The sequence below is a fragment of the Pecten maximus genome, chromosome 11 (genome assembly GCF_902652985.1).
Source record: "Pecten maximus chromosome 11, xPecMax1.1, whole genome shotgun sequence".
NCBI classification, from domain to species: domain Eukaryota; kingdom Metazoa; phylum Mollusca; class Bivalvia; order Pectinida; family Pectinidae; genus Pecten; species Pecten maximus.
In genome coordinates, this window is record NC_047025.1 from 11295279 (window position 1) to 11321908 (window position 26630).

Below are 26630 nucleotides of genomic sequence, written 5' to 3' on the forward strand. Positions count from 1 at the left end.
TACAGTCATAGTTAAAAAGTTTGTTTTTATTCAAATGGTTCACAACTGATTCTTTCATTGGTAAACTTTTGAAAAAAAAAGTTTTGATTTAAACGAATTTACAACAGATTTTTTCACAGGTCAATTATTTAAAAAAAAAATGTGCAAAGTGAATGATACAGTATCTGTATAGATATATGTTGGTCTGCAAGGACATAGACTGGCCCCCTGTCTCTATAAAAAAAGAATATCAAAATTATAAATAAATTTAAAGAACTTTATGATTTTGGTCCTATAGCTAGGATATGTCTGAGTCTTAGTTTCAAACTAGGAGATAATCTAGTATAAGAATTTAGCTTGGCAATTCTTAACAAAAAAACTTGGGTCTGGTGGCCAGTCCGGCAAGGAAACTGCTTGATAGAAGTCAAACCATTGTACACTGCAAAAAATAATAAAAAGTCCTCATGTAATTGGTTTTGGTTTATTTTGTTTAACATCCTATTAACAGCCAGGGTCATGTAATTATGCACAGGCCAAAATTAGTATAAATATATATGTACACAGGTCATAAGATATATCAGTCCTTAGTGCCATTTGTACCTGTTAACCATTTTTCTGGACTTCAAGCAATATAGTACTGTAGGGCAAAATCCATTAAATTTCACTGCATGTATATAACAGGGCTGGTTTAGTAATACTGATAAACCTGCTGTCTGGCAAGTGAGCTGCAGGTAATGTCTTAGCTGATAAATATATACCTGTAGAGCGTTTACCTGTACAAATGACCTTGTCTATATAGAGTAAATACTGGAGACAGCTCTAGAAGGTATAAATTATATGTCAGAACAAAAGATTCAGGTTGTTCATTTTCTGTTGGAGTGGCAATGTAGATCAGACCGTTTGGCTGTTTTTGTATAAATAGGGGTATGTTTACCTGGTGTAGGTATGAATTTAGGTCAAATCAATAGTTCACAAGTTTATATACCTATATATGAACACAAAAATAATTAACAGAGAGTTGAAACACTGTTGTCTTTTATTTTATTTCCACGATTAATGACTAATGCAAGCTTGCCAACTTTTTGGAATTTCCTTAGGGGAAGATAGTTGCAGGTGTTCAAAACGTCAAGCTCCTGAACAGTACATTCATCGCCATCTTTTTGACAAACTGACTCCATAAAACTACATATTTAAAGCCGCTCTGTCTGATAGACTAACTGAAGATGATAAATTATGAATAATTAAGAATTTATAATGGTAATTAATTCATATGTCCCAAAATTAGGATAAAAATTGTGAGTCTCCCTCCTTAGGCGAGTTGACAATTTTGGACATTGACCTCAACAGGAGATGTTAAAACAACAACCAACAAGAGAATTGTTTTCTTCCTGACGTTTTGTATTTCTGGTACATATTAATTCTGATGAATGTGGTATTATAACACTTTATCATTTTGATCCTGAAGAAATATTCAAATCCGGTCCGACTCCAGGGATTGAAGCAAGGAATCGTTGATCTAAGAGGTGATTGATCTTTCCAGAAAAAGCCTACATGTATTTAAGTTACCAAATTGACCTAGTCAGATTGTAATAACATGATTTCTCAAATTTCCACTGAAAACCAGTCTATTATCTCAAAGTTATCATGTGGTTGTCTCAACTATGAAATATAGACAAAGATAAAAATAATGTGAAGTTTGGAAGGATTCAACCCCCTGCTAATTCTATGAATCTACAGGATATCAGTGCTGTTCATCTAGGAAAGAAGCATCCAAATAACCATCTGACAGCTGTATGCCGGTTAGATTCGTCCAGGTCATACTGTTCGTACTATAGTATGGTTGATTTACCTGTTATAAACCATTTTTAGGAAATTTTATTAATGTGTATATAGTAGGTGGGAGATCCAATGTCCGTGTAAAAAGTTTGGTGTACATGCTTCTGTGTTATCCTGCCGACGGATTCCACAAGGAATACAAGAGTCCGGCCGTAAAGTTTAGTAGTCAAAGAGTAAAGATGACCATAACAGCATTGTTCTTGGTAGATCAGCAGTTGACTAGTTTTGACACTTAGGTGAAACTTACAACTATTTGATTAAAGCCAATCAAACCAGCATGACGTTGTTATGGTAATCTTTACTCTTTGTATATTCATTTGATGTATGGTGTAATGAAGACAATCGGTTATTCCCGAAAATGATACTTTATGCTGTCATCATCAGCCTTATTTTAGTGAACAGTAAAATTTCTAGAGGTTTAAGAAATGAATAATTCACACAAGAATAATATTTGCAGTAGAAAACAATACAGAACTGAAATTAGCATTATACTTAAATAAGTTCACCACTAAAAAAGGCACACTTGCAGTATGATTAAAAACGGAATGAGATTATACAAAATTTGTACAATAAAAACAGTTTGAAAATCGTCAAAAAATGGTAATAAAATGGTTACATTTATCTATATCTGTTTCAAGAAAAACATCCCGCTGTGATGTCGGAGTCGATAACTTTTGCTGATTAATTTATGTGAATAAAATCCTAAAAGTTCCAAGTCAATAAAATGTTCACATGGTATGTTGTCATCGTGACGTTGATCCATTGTAAACATATAATGAGACAATAACTAAGGCCATCAGTCCATTTGGTCTAATGAGTGCATTGAAATAGGGTCATTAGTATGTTTGAATGGTCAGTCACAGTTGCACAGAAGCTTGAATTAGTCCATGATACAAAAGCATTTTTACGTCAGAACTACTGCTGTGGTGACGGCAGGGTCCCTTTAGGAGAACTCGGGGATGTTGGAAGGTGTGAAAGCAGGATGGCTTGTCTTCTCTCATCAATTTCCTGACGGTGGAAGCCATATATGACTAATAGGGCGACTAATTGAGGATCAGCGGGAGGGCGATGCTCGTAACAGGGCACTAACAAGTCTGTTATTAGCAGCTAATTGATTAGCATAAATTACAGGTGTGAAGATTATGAGGCCATGATGAAATCCCTGTTGACTTTCATTGTAACACACATGAAATGATGTTTTTGTTATATTTACCTCAGGAAAATTCACTCCTGTCATGTTGGTATGTACCTGAAGTGACCTTTATGTGGTAAAGGAATGTCTGTATGCAGATTAGAGAAGTTCTGTCCTAATTAATACTCCAGAGTAATAGCTGGAGTAAGTTGATAGTTGATACCGAGAATATTTTTTCTCAAGTAGCATTAAGAGTTTATGATTTCACTGATCTTTATCTGCAGAGAAAATAGTTAAAGCCACAAAAATGTGATACAGAGTTCTTTAAGAATTTGATATATAATGTATATGTCTTCAAGATGCTCCGTTCATAATCTTGAGATAGTGTATATGTCTTCAAGATGCGTTCATAATCTTGTTGTATTGGTCCGTAATTTGAATATCTAGATTATCTGGGATTTGAATATCTAGCTGGTCTGGGATATTTGAATATCTAGATGGTCTGAGATTTGAATGTCTAGATGACCATGGATTTGAATGTCTAGATGGCTAAATACAATTTTTGATGAACAGTCACCAAACCTAGCAAACTTTAACTTAAGAAGGTTTCAATGTATTGTCTGTGTCGATAAGTGTTTTAGGCCTATACAGACCAGATTGTCTTTATACACATGTAGGAATGCAAGCACATGTTGTATTCACACAAGTTTTTAGACAGGGATGTATAATGTTTCAGGGTTAAAACATTTTACAAGAAGCCACATCAAAGGACACACAAAGACAGCACATTCTGCCCTGAGGCACATTTAACACAGAAACGTTTGTGAATTAAAGAAAAACGCAAAAATGTTATGGATTGACTCCTGTGGCAGATACGTCTGCTCATACTTCTGTCGCCTAGATAATCGAGGACGGAGATAAGACCGCTAAATACATCATTTGTTACAATAGGCATAAAAATGTCTTGACTTACAGCCATATATGGGCCATGTATACTTTGTGCAAGTCTCCAAACTTCACAACTCCACATAACACACCCTTGAAGTGTGGAAGTTCTCTGTCAGCTTAAGGGTGACCTACTGAAGACGTTTGACAGGGTGATCTGTTTTGACACTATACACCTGGAATCTTGTAGGAATAAGGTCAGAATCGGTGATAAAAACTCCAACAAACATCAAGTTTATAATGTCGTTGGATTCATGTTTCTTCTCTTTTCGTTAAAAGTTAGAAAGAATCAAGGTTAATGGTATGAATGTCGACAATTAAGATCTAGAGATCTTAACGAAATTTTATTGAAATGTGATTTGAATTCATTTTCTGATTCTTTGCTCATCAACAGCAAAATTGATTCTAAATCCTTCCTAGACAAACTATAAAAAGAAATATAACAATATATGCAATGTAATTGGAGAACCTTGCTTAACACCATGGCTCAATTGGTAATGATGAGAGAGAATAGTTTGATTTGTTTACTTTTAATCATTGAGAATATATAGATATGACTTAATTTCTTTTAAGTTTTCTTTTTTTACTCTTTGACCGTTATATCAATTACATTTTCAACTGATATTGATTCTATAAAAGAAGATTTTTTTTTGTGGTTGATTCATGGGTTTTTTTCCCCCCAGAGGTCTTTTAGTCCTACATCAGAGTTTATTAAGTGCCTTTGTGGAGAAACATCGATGTCTATCATTTCTAATGTAACTGAAATATGTTACATCTTTATACATAAAAGAAATTACGTACACATCTTTATTTGTCGTATTAATGGTGAAGATATTAACGGTAAACATTTTTTCCATTGATGGTGTAGACGGCAGTAGGTGCAGAATTTGTATAGCACCTATATGCAGTGAAACAACCATCATATAGTTTGGGGGATGGGTTAGGGAACATCACAAATACCTAGGTTATTTATATGTGCCCTAAAAATATTTGTATTTGTTCATTAAAAAAATTTAAATTGAATTCTTTTTAGAAAAATTGCTGAATGTCTAAGAGACATGCCATAGGTGATGCCAAAAATGATTTAAGACTTAAAAGTTAGAAGTGGTTGCAGTTTTGGAGCGATTTTTTGTTGTTTTTAATGTCTTATCTTTTGACGTTTGAGTTCTGGCCCAAAGAACTTGTAGCAGAGCATGAAGCTCTGAAATTATCTGTTTCAATATACACTAATTGGATTCTTATGTTCCAGAGATGACTCATCCATCTTCTCAGTGAAATGTTCATTAGATTTCTGCACACAAAAAAGCAGTTATACCTATATACATACATATCGGGTTGAGGCATGCTAACATTGGAATGCTTATGTTTTCTTAACACAATCCAAAGTATTGTAGTTTTATTAATTGTTCTACACTCAATATGGCATGGCGCCTAAAATTGTCTTGGAGTAAACCGCCTTTGTTACATAAGTGTGAAATACAAGTGGTTGTGCTGAGTGCAGAGTTTCCAGTATCTATATACAATGTATATAAAAAGTTATTTTTGTTTTCCTTTGTGCTGTGGCTATGTATAGAACAAGTTATTATAGATCTTTGCTATTTTCGGCTGATGATGCTGAAACAGATTTTGTGCGGTAAAGAACAACTGTGTTGAAAAAAGAAAACCTGGTGTTGATTGTTGAAGCAACTGTTGAACGCAAATCTCTCTCCACAAGCATATGATCTAAACACATGATCTAACTTGTATATCTCGTGATGAAAAGTTTTCATTTTTGATAGAAAGTCGTTAAGTAGATGTTGGGTATGCATATGGTGCAGAAAATTAAAAAAAAAAAAAAAAATGCCAGTGCTAATGGGGATACATAATTATATATTCGATAGTGTAGAAAATAAGGAAAATCATTTCATATCAATATTATATCTGAGTGTGTTTATTTTGGTGTAGATATATATAGTTCATTTCAAACTTTTAATTTTCATTGTAAAATCCATAATTTGATTTATTTAGGTCTTTTCTGTATCAGTAATGTCTGCAGTAATTGCACTTTTGAGTAAAAAGCAACTTCAGCTAGGTGAAGACTTAAAAGAATGTTGGGGAACTTGACCTACCTTTTCTGAAATGTCAATGTTAATTTTAGTGTACAACTGTTGTGAAGTAAACTATTTCGGTGTAACTAAATAGCTTAATTGCAGTTTTTTGGTCTATTTAAAAGTGGTGTAGCTAGGCCACTTGGTGTGAGTGGCAGATAATTACAAGGTAGCTCGCTGCACATGTCTGCGAAGTAAAGAATGTAACGTAAACATGGACATGTCCGATGATTGACAGCTACGCGTGTTTACACATGACAGATGGGTACGGTATAGCTACGCTGGCTGAAGCATTGTTGTATAGAGGCTGTTATGGACGTCTCTTTGTGATAGGTGTACGGAAATACCCATGCCATTGCCTGAAAGTTTCAATGCATGCAGGCATATCAGTGATGCAGTTCTCCATTGCTGTTTGTAGTTTGAGAGGATTCGCTGCGCCTTAATCAAAGACAAAGCATTATAATTCTAAGCCATTTCCTTTACTAAGTGCTTCATTTAGTTGCCATTTTGAAAACAAAAATTAATAAAAAGTTCTCCTTTTAACATCAAAAACAATATCACAATTTTTCTATAAAATGTTTTTGAAAAGTTGATTGAGAGAAATTTTTACTCACGCAAACCTTGTCCAATCTGTTTATAATAATTTCAGTTAAAGTGTTAAGAGAAAATATTTTCTCTGGTAAAAAGTGGTAAAAAGTATGTGATGATATTTCAATTAACATCCATGACGAACCATGTTTCCACACATTTGACATTTGTAATTTGGCCTTAGTAATTCAGTAACCCATTCTGTGGGGTGTTGTATGATGGCATTATCTGATTCATACAAAGCTTTTGTCCTGTCAGAACTAACATACCAATGTTAGAACTGACCATTCAGTCACATAGAGAAGACAGGTACACCATACAATCTCTGTTCTGTCGGGGAATAAGTGTACGTCAATTGACCAAATTTCTTCCTCTGGTCCTTTCTATTATCCATGTTTTATTACCTTTTAGTCAATTTTGTTTCAGTTATAATCCTGATAATTGGACGAAAATTGTTCTAAGGAATTCTGAATCTGTGATCCATTGTCTATCATTAAGAGATTTTGACCAATGCAGATTATTGTGTTGTGATATTTCTCGGTGAAATTCAATCTTGTGTTATATCCGTACTGCCAGTGACATTTACTATTTTCACATAAAAAACGGCAGGTTGTCATTTTAATAACCAGGATCGTCCCATTTATGACTGTTATCAGCATTCAGTGATGTAGTTATAGAATCCCACCGCAGCCACCGATTATACTTCCTTTAAATGGGCCTTATTGAGGAAATGGTGAATTACATTCTGTTGGACAGATGGCCATACTATAGGAGTACATTATTGGTGGGAGGAAAAGAGGAAACAAAACACTGCACAATTAATGTAAATATACCAAACTGGCCCAGTTATGTTATCTGTAGGCATTCCCCAAAAGTTGCAAGCAGGCGGTCCATATCGCTCCTGCCCCTGACCCAGTGTTGGATGAAGTTCTTATCAAAAGTTTGTTCTGGTGATGAGGTGCTGTAACAAAACCCTTCTCCAGTTACTAAATCATTTAGACAAAAACCCCTAAAGCTTTTCTTTCGGGATGTTTAATGTCAGACTCGGTAGGTCAGAATGTTTATGGAATTCATATTAGTTCTTATTTAGGTTCAGGGTTCATTGTACCATGTACATGTTCATCCTAGGATGATATAGGTAGGCTAATAAAATCATTTTTGCATTTATTAGAACTAAACCGCATCTCAATTATAAAATCATGAAGAGGCCTATGGACCCAAGATTAAATATTACATAAATTCAGGAAGAAATCAAATTGTTCAAAAAACAACAACAAAAATTAAAAAATCAGAATTTGTCAGACAAAAACAATACAAATATGATTTAGTTAATGTGTTATTTGGGGAGGTAGAAACTTTCGGTAAAGTAGACAATTTCAAGATCAGCTGTTGTACATGTGCAGGCCTTGAGATGTATCTGCTATAATGTGGCCATATGGACTGTAAGCTATAGATTCCATGGACACTGCTTGGTGCCTGTGTTTGCTTCTATATTCATCTTACCCCAACAGTTGTTGCTGGCCAGACTTTAAACACAGAAACCATCTTAAGACTTTAAACGTGGAATCCATCTTTGGAATCATTTGTCTCTATATGCGTCATTATCTCTCCAGCATGAGTTTGAAGAGGCTGCACAGACATTTTCTGCTGCTGTTCTCTGTGAAATGACACCCATCTTGACTTGCTTCCTGTTTTTTATTGCCCATGCTTCCTCTTCATCATTCCTCCCCTGAGCAACCTCATCACCCCAAATAAAATGTCTCTCCCTGATATTCCCTCCCCTGAGCAACCTCATCTCAATAAAATGTCTCTCCCTGATATTCCCTCCCCTGAGCAACCTCATCTCCTCAATTACATGTCTCTCCCTGATATCCCCTCCCCAGAGCAACCTTATATCCTCAATTACATGTCTCTCCAGGGGATCCCCTCAAATATCCCCTCCCCTGAGCAACCTCCCCTCCTCAATAAAATGTCTCTCTCCCAGATATCCCCTCCCCTGAGCAACCTCACCCCCTCAATAAAATGTCTCCCTCCCTGATATCCCCACCCCAGAGTCAACCTTATATCCTCAATTACATGTCTCTCCGGGGGATCCCTTCAAATATACCCTCCCCTGAGCCACCTCATCTCCTCAATAAAATGTCTCCCCCTGATATACCCTCCCCTGATGTTTAATGTGTGTGCTCATTAAAATCAGACTTCTATCTCTTTAAACCTCTGTCCTGTTCAATATTGAGTCTATAAGCACCCTTCTCCATTCAAAACCATTAGCTTCAGTATGTAAGATTATTAACACCCTGCCTCAAACACTTCTACAGACACCTCCACTAATACACCAAACTATGGGAGCCTTCACATGACTTTCCTAGGCTTTCTCTGTTGCCAAGTTTCTGTTGTATCTGATCTGAACAGTAAAATATTCAAAAATAAAAATGTCCAACCAATTTCTTTTTCCCTATATAAAACATGTTCATCCTTCTATACAGCTTACCTATGTATTTACCTATGTATGCACTCCTCCCCTATTTTCTACCAATATAACCATGTAAATTAACATCCATCCGAGTCCTATTCAGGGTGAAGCACCCTTCCTATTTAGATATATTCAACCTATTTCTCTGTATTTCCAACATCAGCCTATTGAAAAACACATCTCCATAATAACACCCCTCCCCATTCAAAAACACTTAATTCTGACCATATACAAACATCCTTCATCCACTTCCAGCCCATCTTACCGGCAGACACCCTGTTTCACCCTCCCTGCAAACACTCCTGCTTTATAATTATCTCCCTCCTGTACCGCCTGTCAAAACTCTGTGTAACCCCTTACCTACAGGTATTCATCCCACTTCAAAGCCCCTCGGATCTCTCTCCTGCGGACCCCCTTGCACGTGTGTTAAGTACAGGTCTTATGGTGAAGGTTTATACAGATTGGACCAAATTAAATTGTGTATTGGTTCCATTTTCCAATATGTGTGTTAATCTCTACTGAAGACTTAAACAGAGTCGACAGACCACTATTACTCTGTATAACATCTGGAACAGACTGCTGACAGATGCAACACAGAATGATGCTGTTGTAATGTTAGATATATGGGTTAAACCTCCCAATTTTGATCTGGAAAACAAGCGTTTAATTTTGTCTAAGTGGAAGAAATCTTTTGCAGAATCTAAAAGTACCTATGATAAACTAAGTCAGTGTGTAAATCTTGACTATATTTTAAGCTGGTTGTTCGTAAAACGAAATTGTGCAAAATTTGAATATTGAATTCAAAAGTAAATCCTCTGGATGAAAACTCATTTAAAGTTGAGTCGACTTGAACAGGACGCACGTGTGGCGCGCCCGTACCGGGAATAGAAAACCCATCTGTCGCATAGCCCAGTGCATCCTACCAATAGACCACCGTGTCGCTATTTTAGGCAAATACTATATATCTATTTTTTCATTCATAATTATTCTATGAAATATAACCCCCAATTAGAGCAGAAGTCAAAAAGCATATATTAGACTGAATTTAGTAGGTAAGGCTTATTATACTCTCTGGACAGGTAAATAAAGTTCGGATTTTTACTGAATTCTAATAGACATGGGAAGGCATATTAGCAGGCATGAGTAGACTGGCATGGTTTTATTGTTTGATAAATATGGTATATATATTTATAGCATGGTTATTCTTGTCATTTACAGTAAGTTTGACCTATTATAAGTGATATGTTTTGTTGACCTCTTCCAAGTGGCATTTTTAGGTCATTGCCCCAAATTTCCCATGCCCTCCTCAATTTCTATATCTTGAAAATTGAGGTGACTTGGTATATGATTAAGATAACATCTAATCACTGTTGTACACCAAACACACTGCACAAACTCATAATTATCGGAGTTAACAAACCAACATAGTCCCGAAATTCGCCACGCACCAGAGACTTTCGGTGTCATCTGGTATTGACTGAGAAAAAAAGAAAGATAGATTATTAAAATCCAATTACCACCATTTAGCAAATGGTTGAACTTTGACAATGTTAAATAGTGGTTTAATGTTTTGTGTACAAATACCTAATTTACGAAAATGGAATAATTTGTGTTTTGCGGGTCAGATGATGTAAGCAATCAGCATTTTATTTACCGCATGTACATGTGTATGTAGTGCTAAAATGATATGAACACCTGAGCATGCTCAGAATATGGCTTAATTTGACAAAGAAAACTGGAAAACATTCCACAGCTTTCAAAAATGGCCCCCGAAGAGTATTTGAAATGTTTAAAAATCTGTCAAACTTGCCTGTTATTGTGGATGTCAACCCAGGCATATGGTGTTTTTGAAATGTTGTTGGAACTATTAGGAGGTTTTATTTGACCAGAGTTAAATATTCAAGTTATAACCAGCTTAATGAAATTCTTGGAATTTTAACAAACAGTTTGTGTCTTATTAATACGTTGTGAAGTAAAATTAATAGAAATTATTGAATATTTCCAATTGAAAAGGTATGATTATATTAAAAGAACTACAGAAAATGAAATTTAAAAATTTTCACCAGTTGAAAAAAAAAGATTATAAAAATCGGACTCAGACTTGCAAGCTAACCAAGCTTTGGGCAGTGTTGACCTTGGTCATTTGTCACTGATGGCTGGACTTATCACAGTATTGGTCAGTCTGTATTTGACCACAGGCTGTGTTGTCTAGTCCAGACAATAACAAGGTGTGTATTCACGACCAGTTGGATGTCTCTGAAGCAGAAAGTCTATTTTCATTATAACTTACTGTAGTGGGGTTTCTACTGATTTCTGGTCGTAAATATTGTGTTTTTAATGTTGCATCATGAATGGTGTAAACCGGTCCTGAGGGTGTTTATCGGTAGTCTTTACCTGATTACATGTTATTTTTTAACAATTTCAATGTTGATTGTACACATCCATATACAGTATTCTGTCTGTGATTGTACCCATCCAATATATACAGTATTCTGTCTGTGAAAGAAAATGTGTTAGTGGATCTTTATGTAATGTAAAAACCTTTGAAATATTAAATTATAAAAAAAATTCAATGTTGATGTTTTAAAAGTTTCAAACTCCTTTGATTTACTGAAACTGAAGAAAAAAGGTAAAAAGTTTGATCTAATAAAAAGCAATGTCTATATAACTGTCTGATGAGAAATTGTCAAATTACTAACTGTTGGACCAAATATTGAGTAGGTATACAATACGTATTGACTGGATACATGAAAGTCTCCAGAGGCTGTGTAACCACAAGTTATATAATAAAAGAATTGTCATCTTTATCTCAAGCAGTATACACTGTCTGAATACCAGTTCATACACAAGTATGTCAACAAATTGAATCTCCAAAGAGCTATGGTAGCAGTTGTAAATGATGTTATCTACATCAGCCCTGCACATATCAGCCTTTGACAGGAAGTTGAATGCTGTGATTGAATTAATGAATGTAATTAATGAGATACATGAATTAATCTGGTTTACAAGGCTGGTATATGGTTATGATTTAAATCTGGTTTACAAGGCTCCTATCCCGACCACATCTCATCTAGATTGATATGCGTGCAGATACTTCATTGTTCATTAACACCTGACAAATTTGTCAGTAAATTTTATAATCCTATGGCAATTGACAGACTGGCATTTACTACTTAATAAAATGTTCTCAAGATATGAGATATGAACTGAAAGCAGAGTCTTTTTTTTTAAACTGCAGATCAGTCTTTAGATATAGCTCTCTGATGAAAATTGGGTGAATGTGTCAATCACGCCAATGATCTTCGATCCAAAAATAGTAACCTAATTGTCATGTACCTTCATCAGAAATGATGTCGCACAGTAATTAATTATAAATCACAGACAAACATTCTGGCACATTCGGTACAGAATGTCATGTCATATGTAATATTGTTTCTAGGCAACATAGCTAATGTATACTCTTCCCTATTATACTTACAGAGATAAGAGTCGTTAAAAATAATATTTGTTGATAAGTAAGTTTTGAACTGATCCCTAAAGCTGATTAGGGGTCAACTCTGAGTAGTATCCCGTGACCTAATTGAGAGTATAGTTCTAGACCCAGATTTTTAGGGGAGATTCGGGTTGATGTATCCTTATTGAGAGTATAGTTCTAGACCCAGATTTATAGGGGAGACTCGGAGTTGACGGTTGGTAATCACTCAGCTAGTCGAGTGTAAAGGTTGAATCATCCACAAATATAATTATATTGTTTAGGTGTCAGGATCATCAGTTTAGGCCCGACAGGGAAAGCAAGATATGTCACAACTGTCCAACTGTCCATAATTATCTTGTACACTATGTAGGCCAACTGGGGCCAAATGTGGAAGGATCAGAGCTGGAGAAGGTTGACCGCTTCCTAACTGAGTCAGTGGGACACCCATCGAGAAGATAAGGGGAACACAAAGGGTGGGTGTATCACAACACTAGCCGAGCTTTCAGTGTGTGGGTCTAGGCAAGGTATTCCAGACAGCCGTCACAATGTATAGTCTCACTATAATGGAAACAGGCTTCAATCCGAGGGATATGTTAACACTTCTGATTCATAAGCTATGAAATACATGGGATGTGGATAGCGGTGATTTTACTATTTCTGTTTGGTTCTTGATTTACGTGGTTTAATTGTCATAACTTGATCGGAGCTGGTCTGTTATGTGGAAGTGTTCATAGTTGTCGCAGAGAGAAAAATCTGATTGGAAACAATCGTTCAGTTACAAACATGGATTTGGAAGATGGATTCAACAAACAGATTGGGAAGTTCTTATTTAAGCCTTGTCATATGTCTTGATATTTGGATTTAATTAAATGGAGAGTGTAAGTATGATTTTTTTAATCGTATTATATGATATTTAAGCACAGGACACATTAAAAGACAGTTGTTTACATATTTTACAGGGTTTTAAGATTGCATTACTATAGATATATAAGCTATATCAAAAAAGATACAATTATATATAGAAATTGAATATATTCATAGATGGCAAGAGCCACAATTGTCCTTTTAAACGCTAGACATCATGTCTTCAGGCAACCAAGGAAAACATCTTAACAAGTGTATCAGGATTAATAGACAAGTTTGATCTTGGATCAACAAATATGTTTTTATGCTTGTGTGAATGTGATATATAAGCTTTGATACTATCGTATAGATACCTGTAGTCATCAGAAACCTTATGTGAGAGATTCTACGTACACATAACGATTTACCTTCGACCAATTATCTCTTAAGTCAATATTATATTATCAAAATAAGTGTCATGTTTGTGTAGCGTTGGTAATATATTTCCCAAGTCATTGATCCCTGCTAAATTACTAGGGCATTGTACTTTGTAGGCAAAAATAGCTTTATCATGCGGCTAATGTCCATATTTCAGGTAAATATTGAGTAGTACGCCATCGGAAAAATCTATCAATTACCAGGCAGTGACGACATAGCTAGTCCTTTACTGTTTTTGTGTAATTATAGGTGGCTGTAAGGTATAGCTAACGATATTGATTGGAAATTGATGAATATGACTAACAGTTCTATAAATAATCTAGATATGATGTATTATGTTGTTTTTTCTTGTGCAAATTTGGATTAGTTACTGTACAAAAGGATATTTAGAGGTGGAAACATTTTGTAGATTCCTCTGTTCTAAATTTATTTTTTCATATTTTTGTTTTGATTGGATATCATTTAAAGATCTGATAGATGCAGCATGCTTATTTAATCGGGCAATAAGCGCATGCCTGGAAATAAGCTCACTCCTGTCTCTTGCAGTTCAATGACATTGTAAACAAATAGTATATGTAGCCCTACCCTAATCTGAGTAAAGCTTCCCACTGGGTTTACTACAGTATAAATACAGGTAAATCATTTTCAGCCCTGTATTACATCCTCAAAGTAATGTTATAGACGCCCTTATGATATCATAGGGAGTCGTCTCCTCACAGTTAGGCTGTGGGACGATGAGTCTGGTACTTGTTATCTGTGTGCTAGTCTTTATTTAGTCAAGTGCAGTTAGGGAATCGTGATGGCTGCTTTATATAATCTCATACAAACTCGTCCCAACCTTCAACTCAACTTAGACAACATGACAACATCTATCAGACAGTGGTTGGTGTTTGAAGGGCGTTTTATTACAAATTACTTGTTTTGATGTTTGCCATGTTCAAAGCCACCCATTAAAGATTTCTGTCGCTTTTATGCTGTAAAGGGTGCGGAATTTATGGTTACGTCCACTATTGGTATCAGAGAGACTACAAAAAGGAAAATGGCTGGACTATGATTTTTGTTGAGTCCAACGTCCTTAGATGTAGATTATGATCTAAAAGATGTCGCCATTCCCTGCAGACACAAATTCTGTATGAGTGTATTTTTTTTTTATAAATAATCAAAAAGTGCTTATTCTTGTTTGTGTAAGGACATACAAGCCTAAACCTCCTTAGGCAATATATTTTGAATAAATGAACAAATTCAATCGATCATGATCACGGTTTGTTTTGTTATGTCATTTGGAAGACGCAGAATAAAGTTCATGGTGCCAAAAGTTGGGCAGTCACCTTTGAATGAGTTCAACAGGAGACAGTGTTATTTAGGAACACCTAGGAATTTTAGTTTTATTACCAGTGATTAAGGAGTCAATTTCTGACCTTTACTAAAATCAAATATTTTATTGATTAATGTGCCAATCAATTCGTTAGGGGCAGTAACTCTTGTAAATTATGTCAGATCCACATTGCCAAATTCTGTATGCAAGTAATTTTTTGATGGTGGACTGTCCAAATAGACAGAGTTAAAGCCCTTTGTTCTTTTTGATTACAAAAATTAATTATGACTAGAGTTATGACCCTTAGTTGAGTTTGATAATAAAGTTTGTTATATACAGAATAAAGGCTCTTAGTTCAATTTAGTATAAATGTTTGTTAAATACAGAGTTATGACCCTTAGTTGAGTTTGACAACAAAGTTTGTTATATACAGAGTAAAACCCTTAGTTCAATTTAGTATACATTTTTTTTTGAATACAGAGTTATGGCCCTTAGTTAAGGTTTGATGACAAAGTCTGTTGGAATATGACGGTGTTAGTATTTCTCATAACACTTCAAATTATGTATAAGTGTTTGAAGTATTTGTGATCAAATGGTCACAGGCTATTAGTTATATACTTCTGTAACGAATATCATGTTGTCTTCCCTGTCAGTTTGGTGTGTCCTTGGTTTCTGATAAGACTGGAAATGCACAATAACATCATTTTTAGAATTTTTTAATTTTCTTCACCATTATGTGCTAATCATGTAAAAGTTGTTTAAATACAGAAGCCATTTAAGTAGTATAAAGATAAACATGTCACGACGAGATTTATTGGTGAACAATATATTCCTTGTAAATAAAATTCTGTTTTGAGAAATGAATGATGAAATTATGATATACATGTTGCTCTATCCATTCATGTCGAGTGACACATGCTGCCTACTGATGGGAGCGTGTGACCACCGCCAGCTGTAGAAGCATACGTGATCCATACATATGGGACCACTTCACGTCACAGTCAGCACAAATATCTATTTTATCACCAACCTATTCCATCACAGCTCTTCATATTAACTCTATGATAGCTTAGCTACATAATATTTTTTTCTCATTTTCAACCACTTGTTGGTCCATGCTATCTATGCGGGATTCTTCTAACATTACTCCATATGTTATGTTTTGATTTTTTTAAAGAAAAGGGGGGGGGGTGGGGGGTGGGGGCAGGGTATTATGATAAATGGTGATAAGTACACACATCTCAGTATTCACCATCTGTTCAATGGATCTTTTTATCAATCCATCCGAAAGATAATACATTTTTTGAAAAAGATGGAAATTTATGCCGGTATTTGTCTAAATAATACATATGATACATTTCATAAACTGACATAATGACATAATTAGTATTTGAAATCACAACATACATCTTGATATATAAACTACTCAATTTCAATCTGACACAGATAATTTTATATAGAAATTCTGTTTATCTTGTGGTATATATCTAACAGTGGAAGCATATACTTTCATTAATGATATCAATCACAATTTAGATATTTATACTATTGTGTTTCAACGTGACATATGTTATTATATATAATTTGCCCACTTATTCCATTCTATATCATTCTGTATAGATACATTATGAGGGCGGTATATTTGATCCTGTAACCTCAGTTATCTGCCCCTGCTATTATGTTTAATTGAAAACTTAATTCAAAGCTCTGTTAGCTTAAAGAATATTTTCATGTTTCTGTTTTCAAAAATATTGAATCACGCATTAGATAACAAGAAAAGGGAATTAAAACAGAAAATTAAAATGCAACAAGCTAATACAGAAATAAAATATTTCTACATTTTTCCCATTTCAAAAAAATATTGAGTCAATTGTCTTTCAGACTGACATAAAGTTTAGTTACATTAACTTGAATCGTTAAAAACATGAAATGAAAAAAACCAACAACATATTTTTAACATTTCATATCATTACCCTCTTCATTTTACATGTTAAATTCCTGAAGAGATTAAATTTCAAGTGAATTTCGTAACTTATTATTTTCTTGTTTTATTCATTAAGATGACAAGGCTTGGAGTGTTTTAGCCTACCATTGCCACAATAATTCAGTTCCTGTGTAGGGGGTCTAACTATACATTCAGTTTAGTAGATAAGAACTCTACACTCTCTGATAAGCACAATCAAACTGTCCTCTAGATTTATGCTTTTGTTGAGATATTTTAGGAGTTCTGATAAAAAGATAAAAAAAATGTCAGAAAGGCTGACAAATTTATGCTTCTCTTTGGTATTTTTGGAAGACCTAATAAGTTAATTGATGATGAGACAGAAAAGTTGTAGATTTATTTCAGTTTCATTTGGAAATCCACAAATAAAATGTGAATGATAAGGTATAATTAAGTAAAATTTGTGGATGTAAGAATTGGGCCACTTGTTGTAGTTTGTATTTGTGTTTTGGTTTTAGCGATGTATAATGATATATAGGTATAGGGTGTGTGTTTAGGTTGGAGTGTAGTCAACTCATTATACACAGGAGTACTATGGAGTGCTCATTTGTCAGCCAGATATAGAACATAACATTCTCCTTCCTGATATACATTATTAAATAATTGACATTTCTTCAGTGCAACTTTACCAAAATAGCTATCTGATGTTTATAACAGTCAACTGCTTCTTCACTAATGTCAGTTATATATATAATAATTCTTGTCTAGATGCCAAAGTCACATGTCATTACATCAGCAATATTTCCTTTCATAAAATAATTAAACTTTCATATTTTTTCAAATTGCAGGAGAAGTATTTTTGTTTTGTTTTTAAAGACTTAATGGCACCTTTATAAATTTATAGAATAATTCAAACAATTAACCTGTCAAAATTAAAAAAAAAATTACTCCTATTGCAACCTACCATGATTAAGTTGTCGGCTGTATTGTACACGAGCCTGAACGTCTGGCTCCAGACGAAAGTCTTTTTACTGTTTTTATGCTATCAAGTTAACCTTGTAATAAGATAATTGTAAAATGAGTGGATTTTATGGTGTATGGATTTGATCCAATTAATCAGGATGGTCCCAACAGTGGGAGATACGTGTGTAGAATATATTGGCTGTCTGAGACGATAATTAAAACCACTTTTTCTACATACCCCTAAATTGAATTACCACTTGAACAGACTTGATGTGTAACAGAGTATGAGAGCATTCTCTTTGAGATTGGAGCTTTATAAGTAATCAGTAGGCGACCAGTACGTGTTTTCCTCTTTAGAAGTCACATTGACATTATAGATAGTATCGCTTATCCACAGAATTTTACAGTTGTATTTATTTCATAAACATTAAACCGATTCCGTGCGTTTAAAACACAGTCATATTATTAGGAATAAGATTCAAGAGTTTGGTATGAATGATGTCTAACAAGTCTGTTTTGAAAACTTCGTTCGGGAGGTTTCGAAAATGTCTGTTTCTTTTGTCAAGCAAAAAGTACAATAGCTAAGGGTCGGAGTTCTGACCGCTGAAATCGGCTCACTACCCAAAATAAGCAGAGTTAAGTTTTCTATTAGCCTTTAATTGATTCCTTTCCAAAATTTCCAATCATATCACTTATAAAGGGCCTAATTATGGTTACTGGCACTCGGCTGATGGAGCATATGGATCAGTTGGAATTGGTGTGTATTATTAATACTTGATGACCTGGGCTTGATTCCTGTCAGGGCGTTGGCCAGGATTTTGTTTTCCACTGTTGTTCATCACTGTTAAATTGATATAAAATTGCACGGAAACTTTTGTTACTTTAAGAAATAAACATATTGCAAGTGAAATTGTACTCTACATAATTACAGTACACTAATGAATTAATTTAGGCGTAAATAACTTTAAAAAAGAGAAAATCTAAAAGTCATTATTACTAGCCTTCATACCAGACTTATGTTGTCGGAAAAACTTATCCAAGATTTTCACATGACCTTGAGTTTGATACATATGACTCGGAACTGTGACCTTGATTTGATCATATGACTTGCCAGTTGTTGTTCACGCCCAGTCTTGTGTATAACATTAATTATTTGTAACATATCACATGTTGACTGTATAGATATCGTGGTATCAAACTATTACATATCTTACTTACAGCAGCCTTAGAGTAAACCCTCCCTGGAGGGCATTTATAACCATATGGCTATACCCTCTCTCTCCAATAGACCCTCACTGACCTCAAAGGCCAGTCTATAGATAAGTAATCTATGTCTGGGATGAAATCCCTATGGACCACATCCAGGGACCCAGAAAGGTCTCTTGTGGCCCCCTCCCATCAATGATAAGAGGAACAGACATTAGAAAAGCTGAGCTAATTATTTAGTCAACAGGACCAATATTTGTATACCCCCTAGCCAGCTGAGTTAGGTCAGAAAGACTAATATTTAGTTAGCCTCCACTGGGAGGTCAGGTGCGGATATGCACCCGTCTCCCTGTAGTACACACATAGTAAATCGTATGGATCACTTCCAGGACAGTCAGCTGAAAAATATTTCTTTTTTCTGTTTTCGTATATAGTAATGACGTAACATGTTAATTACACCAATATACCAAGAACTGCTATCACAGCTTCTAATTGTTACACGCATTTAGAAAGGAATGCACGTGGATATATACCTGTAAAAAGTGGATGCGTAAAATGCGAACGAGCAGAGCGTAGAATGCAGTTATTTTTGGCAGCGATGCCATGTTTATAAAGTGATGTAACTTACGAAGCCAAGTATTCATTGGTGTTAATCGGACAAATACACCTGACAATTTTGTCTGTCATCATCGTCATTTATGCCCACAATCCAGCGCCCTCCCATTTCACCTCATTAGTGCTCCACTCTTCCTTCTCAGTCTCGCTTTCCAGCCTCCTTCCTATAAGACTTCCTACCAATATGAACCTCAAGCCTTCAGCTTCCTACAACTCTGTTTGTTGGAACACACAGCACGCTTCCTACACTCACTCCAACTTTCATATATATAACATATGTACAAAATATTGTACCAGGTTAAATAAAACGAGTTGATGTTATTCAAAGTTTCATTGCAGCATTACTATCCTATCATAAAAACACACACCACATACATGCAACTTGCAGACAAGGGAGGCCGTCCTTAAATGACCGTAGCTGTTGATAGGTCGTTAAACAATTCTAATTAAACCAAACCTAAACAAAAATCACAAAAAGCAATTTTCATTAAAAAGAGATAAAGAGCAAAGCTGGTGTTTTAAAAGTGTGTTGAAGTAAATTCAGGTGTACTTTCGAATTTTGTCACAAATTAGAACATCTGTAACAGTATAAATAGAATTCATTTGTAATCACAGAATTGGTATACATGATTTATTTTTCCATTGATGAGTTACCTCAAGCGTAATGTATGTAATTATAACTGATTTAACGAAACATAATTGAGACATTGTAGAAGACCTCTTCAAGTTGAATATGTTTATTTATAGTACCCCCCTGTATGTTATGGATTGTAGGCCATTTATCTTGTTTAGACTTTATCATAATTAGTTATAGATGTAGTTCGCCTTTTGATTTTGTCCCCGTTTATGTCTTGCAGATATTAGCTAAGGCTGTTTACGACAACTATGCCGAAACACCCGATGAGGTGGCATTTCGTCGAGGCGACGTCCTAACGGTGTTGGAACAGGACACCGGGAGGATTGGAAGGATGGTGGCTATGTTCCTTCCGTGGAAAACAGGGCATCGCCCCGGGCAACCGATTGAAGCTGATCACGGGGATGCATGATAAAGGAGATGTAACTCTGGATAACAGTCTGACAGACAATTCAAGCTTCGATACTGGCAAAAAGGTAAATACTTTACTTTCAATATTCTAGAAGTATTGTAAAAGGATTGGGTCAGTGTGGCTTGTACATATAGCATTAAATACGATCCCTGTCACTCAGTTTTCATGGAATGTTGCTTATTTTGGCTTTATTGATAGTGCCGGGGATTAATTATCACTAGTTTCACTTCCTGTTTTGGCAATCCACATGAATATACTGAGGGTCTGTTTACGTTTGAACTATTTTGATAATATGCGTGTTATCATTATGTTAAAACGTATTACAAAATTCATAGCCACCCATCCTCTAAGTCTAGTTTTGTTGTCTTAGAAGTACTGTACCACATATATAGAGATTACAGACCTTATAAGGTATTACGGGGGTGTGACACGGCAGCATAAAACCACACTCAATAGTTAGAAAGTTGTTAGGAGCACTGATCACTGTAGTGTATTTACATTTACCTGTCAGGTAAGTCGTTAACAAGCTCAGGTACGGACTTCTTATTCCAGGTGCGTAGTAAGATTGTCATACACACCTTTAGGAAGACCCACAATGTACATGTTGACATCGTCGTGTCACCTGGAACCCATCCTTACACATTCTCAAAATTTATGTAATACAACTGCTCCTTTATTGGGCAGACAGTTTCATGTTTCATTAAAGAAAAAGACGCAGATGTTTTAAAAAAATCTATGAAAATATTATTTTATGGATTATTAATATGGCGTAGGTGTATTGTTAAATTTCATTGATTGCATAATTTTTATGAAATCTGAAGTTCTTTTATCTGTTTTTCTACAAATGCGCCAACAACCATATGAAAAGTAATTTTTCAAGATTTCATATTCTTTATAATTTGTTATTTAAAGAAAGTACTGAATTAATTATTGCATTTATCAATCCAGCAGAAAAGTAAAATATGTATTGGAAAAAAAAAACACCCCATTTTCCATGGAAAATTTTCCATAACCTTTTCTCTGCCATTTGTAATCCTAACAATGTCTTTGTATCCTTCATCAATATTTGGATAAGGATGGCGGGGCTATTTGTTGTGCAGATTGATTAGTTCTGTAATTCCATCTTAAGTCTTAGGACCCCCACATGTCCTGGTGTGTCAGAGGTTCCAGACCTTTCAGACTACAGTTCAGTCACAATGCACATGCAGACAACAGATAAGCAGATTATTAATTTGTTTTCTGGTCCGATTATCAGGTATTTCACTTCCTACTCAAACACAGCTTCACTCTGTTAAAGCTGGTACAAGAGTTCATGATTCTGAAAAGTGCATGACGGTCGAAGAGACAATGAGGTAGTTACAAACGACACATAACATCAGGTTTTACCTTTACAAGATGGTGCTAGATTATTTCTGATGAAGATGAAGGCCATCAAGCAAAGTATCGGCCATAAAAAGGTCGCGAGATGTCGTAGATCACAAAGATTACCAGCTTCTTTCTGAGGCTGTCATTATACAGATATGACAAAAGATACTTTTAAGACTTGTACAATAAGACAGACGTAACCTTGCTCTTCACACACATTAAAGATAACATGTGTAAAATAGAAAGGCGACCAGTTCATCTGTGGTTTAAGTTTATTTTACAGCAGTTTGATCAAGGCAGGAACCTATAAATTTTTGACTGTTATGAAACTCATAAACAGTTGATCTGCCTGCCGAGTATTCGAGTATTCACCAACTGTTTTAGATGTATCAATGAGGTTTAGGAGGTGTTAGGAGAACAGCTGTTCTAGGTCATTTAAGGACATTTTCTGTTGTCAGACCTTGAGTACTGTACAGATGTCACACAGATACTGTTTTACCTGTTAGTAGATCTTTGACACAGATATCACGCGCTATACCCTTCGGGCAAAGCAATGAACAAAATCAGGGAATGAAACACTAGATTTTTTTACCTCATTTTTTATCACAGATGAAAATCTGTTTCCATATGCCTTCAAGGCGCAAAATGTTGGGATAAGAATTAAGTTTCTATTCAGTTTTCATCACAGGTAAATTTTGTGTCCGAGACTGTCGGCCATGATTTGTTTGATGTGGTCACATATTTTTACTATAAATAGATGTATCGAATTAAAAACAAAAATGAAAAGTTGATGGTATCATATACAAAAATTGTCCATTATGACAAGACAAACTTTGGGTTCAATTGATACAACTGATGGTTTATGCCAGACAGTGTGTAGATTCCAAAATTATGAAAAAAAATCATTAATACCCAGTAGTTCATTCTTTTAAATTTCACTCAAATCTGAAATGATGATTTTTTTTGTTAAACAGGGCATGTTATTCTGGTTTCATCATGCAGGTAATTGTTTCTTGTGTTGTGGTCGATCTGGAAATAAACATTGCTGTGTATGCAGAATTTGGCTGCAAAATAAAATCTCAACCAGTTTTCTCGCAAAATCTGTTATGTAATACACATTCTTTCGAGAGAAGATGTCAGAATGATCCCTTTCAAATAAGACAGCGAGTGATTTATTTCGTGTGCTATCTTTCCAAGTGCTGTCAAGGTGGAAGTTTATGGTATATTGAATTTTGTCCAAAATTTCCTAAAAGCAACAGGACAACACCTTTGTGAGATATTTAAAACGGAGATAAGGGTTTGGGTATTACCAGTGATATTTTGTCAGTATGCAGTGATATGACAGATCGACCTTCCATTGTGGGCAGGGTTCCGGGTGGGCTTTGTATTTGATTGTTGGTTGTAATGTACCCAGTAATTTGAAGCCTTGAGGAAGGGATCTACAATACGTATGTCACATTGTGACAGTCGGTCTTCTTTAGCCTGCTGAGAAGCTTAATAATATACACCTTGGAAGTTCGAGCGACAAAACACACCTCAGTAATGTTGACTGGGTGTAGTGAATCTACCCATACATATACACCCGGAATTCTGTAGAGGTAGACAGTACAACAAGTGTTTAAATACTATCTACTGGTCAGACATTTTCCTTATCATAACCGCCAGTCAAATTGAAATTTAATACTACGTTTGCCTTTGTGTACAATTTGTATTGTAATAAACTTATCAGCTTTGTGTGTTTTGTAGGGAATTTTGACTTAGTGCTCCAAAGATCTGATTAGGGTTCACTGGGACAATCGTGTCTATAGTGATATACTATATGGCCTAGTTAATACTACATTACACTCAATACATAGTCAGTTCCTCAGAATATTTCTTATTCGAAAGCTAACTAAAAAATGTTTCTCATAATTTTTTACCTCTGACTTTAATTGTTTTGAATCCAAACCGTCTAGGCTGTTGTAGCAATTTTCAATACTTAAGAAAATTTATCTTTTTAAACATTTCTTTTTTTAGTTTAATTGACATGTTCTCATCATGATCAGCGATCGTTCAAAACAGACAAATTTATAATCATTCGTTAGACTGTATATATACCAAAGTAGACTGCAAAAACAAATTATCTTTAAATAACCTTAATGAAAACAGGAAACTTGAAATTTTGTCAGTGTTGTAAATCTCCAGAAAACCAAAATCTTTCCAGAATTTATCTGTAGAGATAAAATGGAAATTGAAATCCTGTGCTCTGGCAGAAAACTTAAATAAAAATAATCATTTTGGCTACATAACATTATACATGCATATGGAAATAAGGACATTTTATGAACCTGTTTTTAAATTTTATATATTTGCCTGTCTGGGTTGAAAATAGAATTTGGATAGATCAACCTTTCACAGGTGGAATGCAGCTGTTTGCTCTTTGGATAAAGATTTAAGTGCTATGAAAATCTCTAGCTCATCCACCCATCTGACTAGAAATGGATATTTTATAAACCTAAACATATTCCTGTTGGATTTCAAATGCAAACACAATTTGTTCTCGATGATAAAAAGCTACCCCGCTCCTTTACTGATAAGAATATGATCTCAGTATCTGAGTATGGAAAACAAACATGCACACCTGTTGCAAAAAGGCTTGATATTTCACAGATCTAGTTTATTTATGATAGACATCATTTAATCATTTGAGTTCAGGGTTTATAAAAGAAACTTAATTGTGCATAATTCATCCTTATTTTATAAAATCGCCATCTTGTATGATTGGATGGCCCAGCTGGTAACACACTCTCCATTCACCTGACGGCCAGGGTGTGATTCCCTCATCGATCCATGGTAACCGGCCTGACCGTGTGGGTTGTCTCTGGATATTCTGTTTTCCTCCCACAGTAAGATCCATCATGCACTTTTCCATCCAAGGCAAACATAGTGCTTGTTTTGTAATTGTTGCAAATTTTAAAGTTTTCTGAAGATTATGAACTGTATGTATTGTATATAAACGTAGGTAAATATAAAGCAGAATATATTTGTAGGTCAAACACCTGGACATTTAAATGAAAGAGATCATACTAAGGAAATCCATCGCCTATCATAATCAGGGAGTCTTATGGGGCATTATCCCTTCACACTGGCAACATATAGGTCAAGTATAGGACAGTTTAAAACAGGAACGGTTTGTGACATAAATACTGATAATGTCCACCCTTTACACTGTCAATATATAGGTCAAGTATAGGACAGTTTAAAATAGGAGCGGTTTGTGACATAAATACTGACAATGTCCACCCTTTACACTGGCAATATATAGGTCAAATATACGGACAGTTTAAAACAGCAACGGTTTGAGATATAGGTCAAGTATATACGGACAGTTTAAAACAGCAACGGTTTGTGACATAAATACTGATAATGTCCACCCTTTACACTGTCAATATATAGGTCAAATATACCGACAGTTTAAAACAGCAACGGTTCGAGATATAGGTCAAGTATATACGGACAGTTTAAAACAGCAACGGTTTGTGACATAAATACTGATAATGTCCACCCTTTACACTGTCAATATATAGGTCAAGTATACGGACAGTTTAAAATAGGAACGGTTTGTGACATAGATACTGGTAATGTCCTTTACACTGTCAATCAATATAGGTCAAGTATATATATAGACAATTTTACTAATTAAGTATGGCGATATAGATTTTAATTCCAGCAATAAGCCAATGCCTGGTAATAAGCCCACCATTGTCTATCATGTAGTTTACCGTAGTTAAAATGCGAACAAAACAAAAAATATTTCATGTTCTGTGTTTAAGCTCACCCGATCAAAGTTAATATGTTGGCCCAGTCAGGGGTTATTTTAGGATAGGTACGGTATTGGTAAACGGATACAGACCAAGCAACCCGGAAAAAACCCTGATGATATCCTGATGTAACTTCTATGGTGTAGTCCGTACTTCTCATTCTGTGATAGCAGACACTCCTACATATCTTATATGGTAATTCTATAGGATTAACATATGTGACACACCTGGACTACACAATATTAATATGAATTTTGTAAAGCTCTATACAGCTGGTATTTGTCTGAATATGTAACAAATTTAATTCATACAGATATGAGAGCTATACCTATAGACATTTATCTCAGCAAAACAAGTTAAGGGTTAAAATTTCATGCAGGTTTTCGTGAACATTTGTCATTTTGGTGGTTTTTTTTATGTATCCTCATGTTGCTTGTCTACAATGGGAGTTTAGAGTCAAAAGAACGCATATATCTTATGGTAATTCATGGTGGCGTCTCATGCTTGTTAGAGAAAGCTGTCAAGTCGGTTTGAAATGTATTGCAGAAAGCGTTTGGAGCTATTCTTTGCACCACATTCTTT

At 35.0% G+C, this 26630-nt stretch overlaps 1 protein-coding gene across 3 annotated transcripts in view; it reads left to right on the forward strand.

Moving 5' to 3' along the window:
• LOC117337074 (breast cancer anti-estrogen resistance protein 1-like) overlaps positions 1 to 26630 on the forward strand; it is a 70682-nt gene that overhangs the window by 16624 nt on the left and 27428 nt on the right. For 2 of the 3 annotated variants that reach the window (XM_033897859.1, XM_033897861.1), the window contains exon 2: positions 20695 to 20947. In XM_033897859.1, the coding sequence (XP_033753750.1) occupies positions 20876 to 20947 (72 nt within the window). In that variant the 5' untranslated portion in view covers positions 20695 to 20875. Of the gene's footprint in view, positions 1 to 13001; positions 13394 to 20694; positions 20948 to 26630 lie in introns of those variants that run through there. The other variant, XM_033897860.1, reaches the window with a different exon arrangement.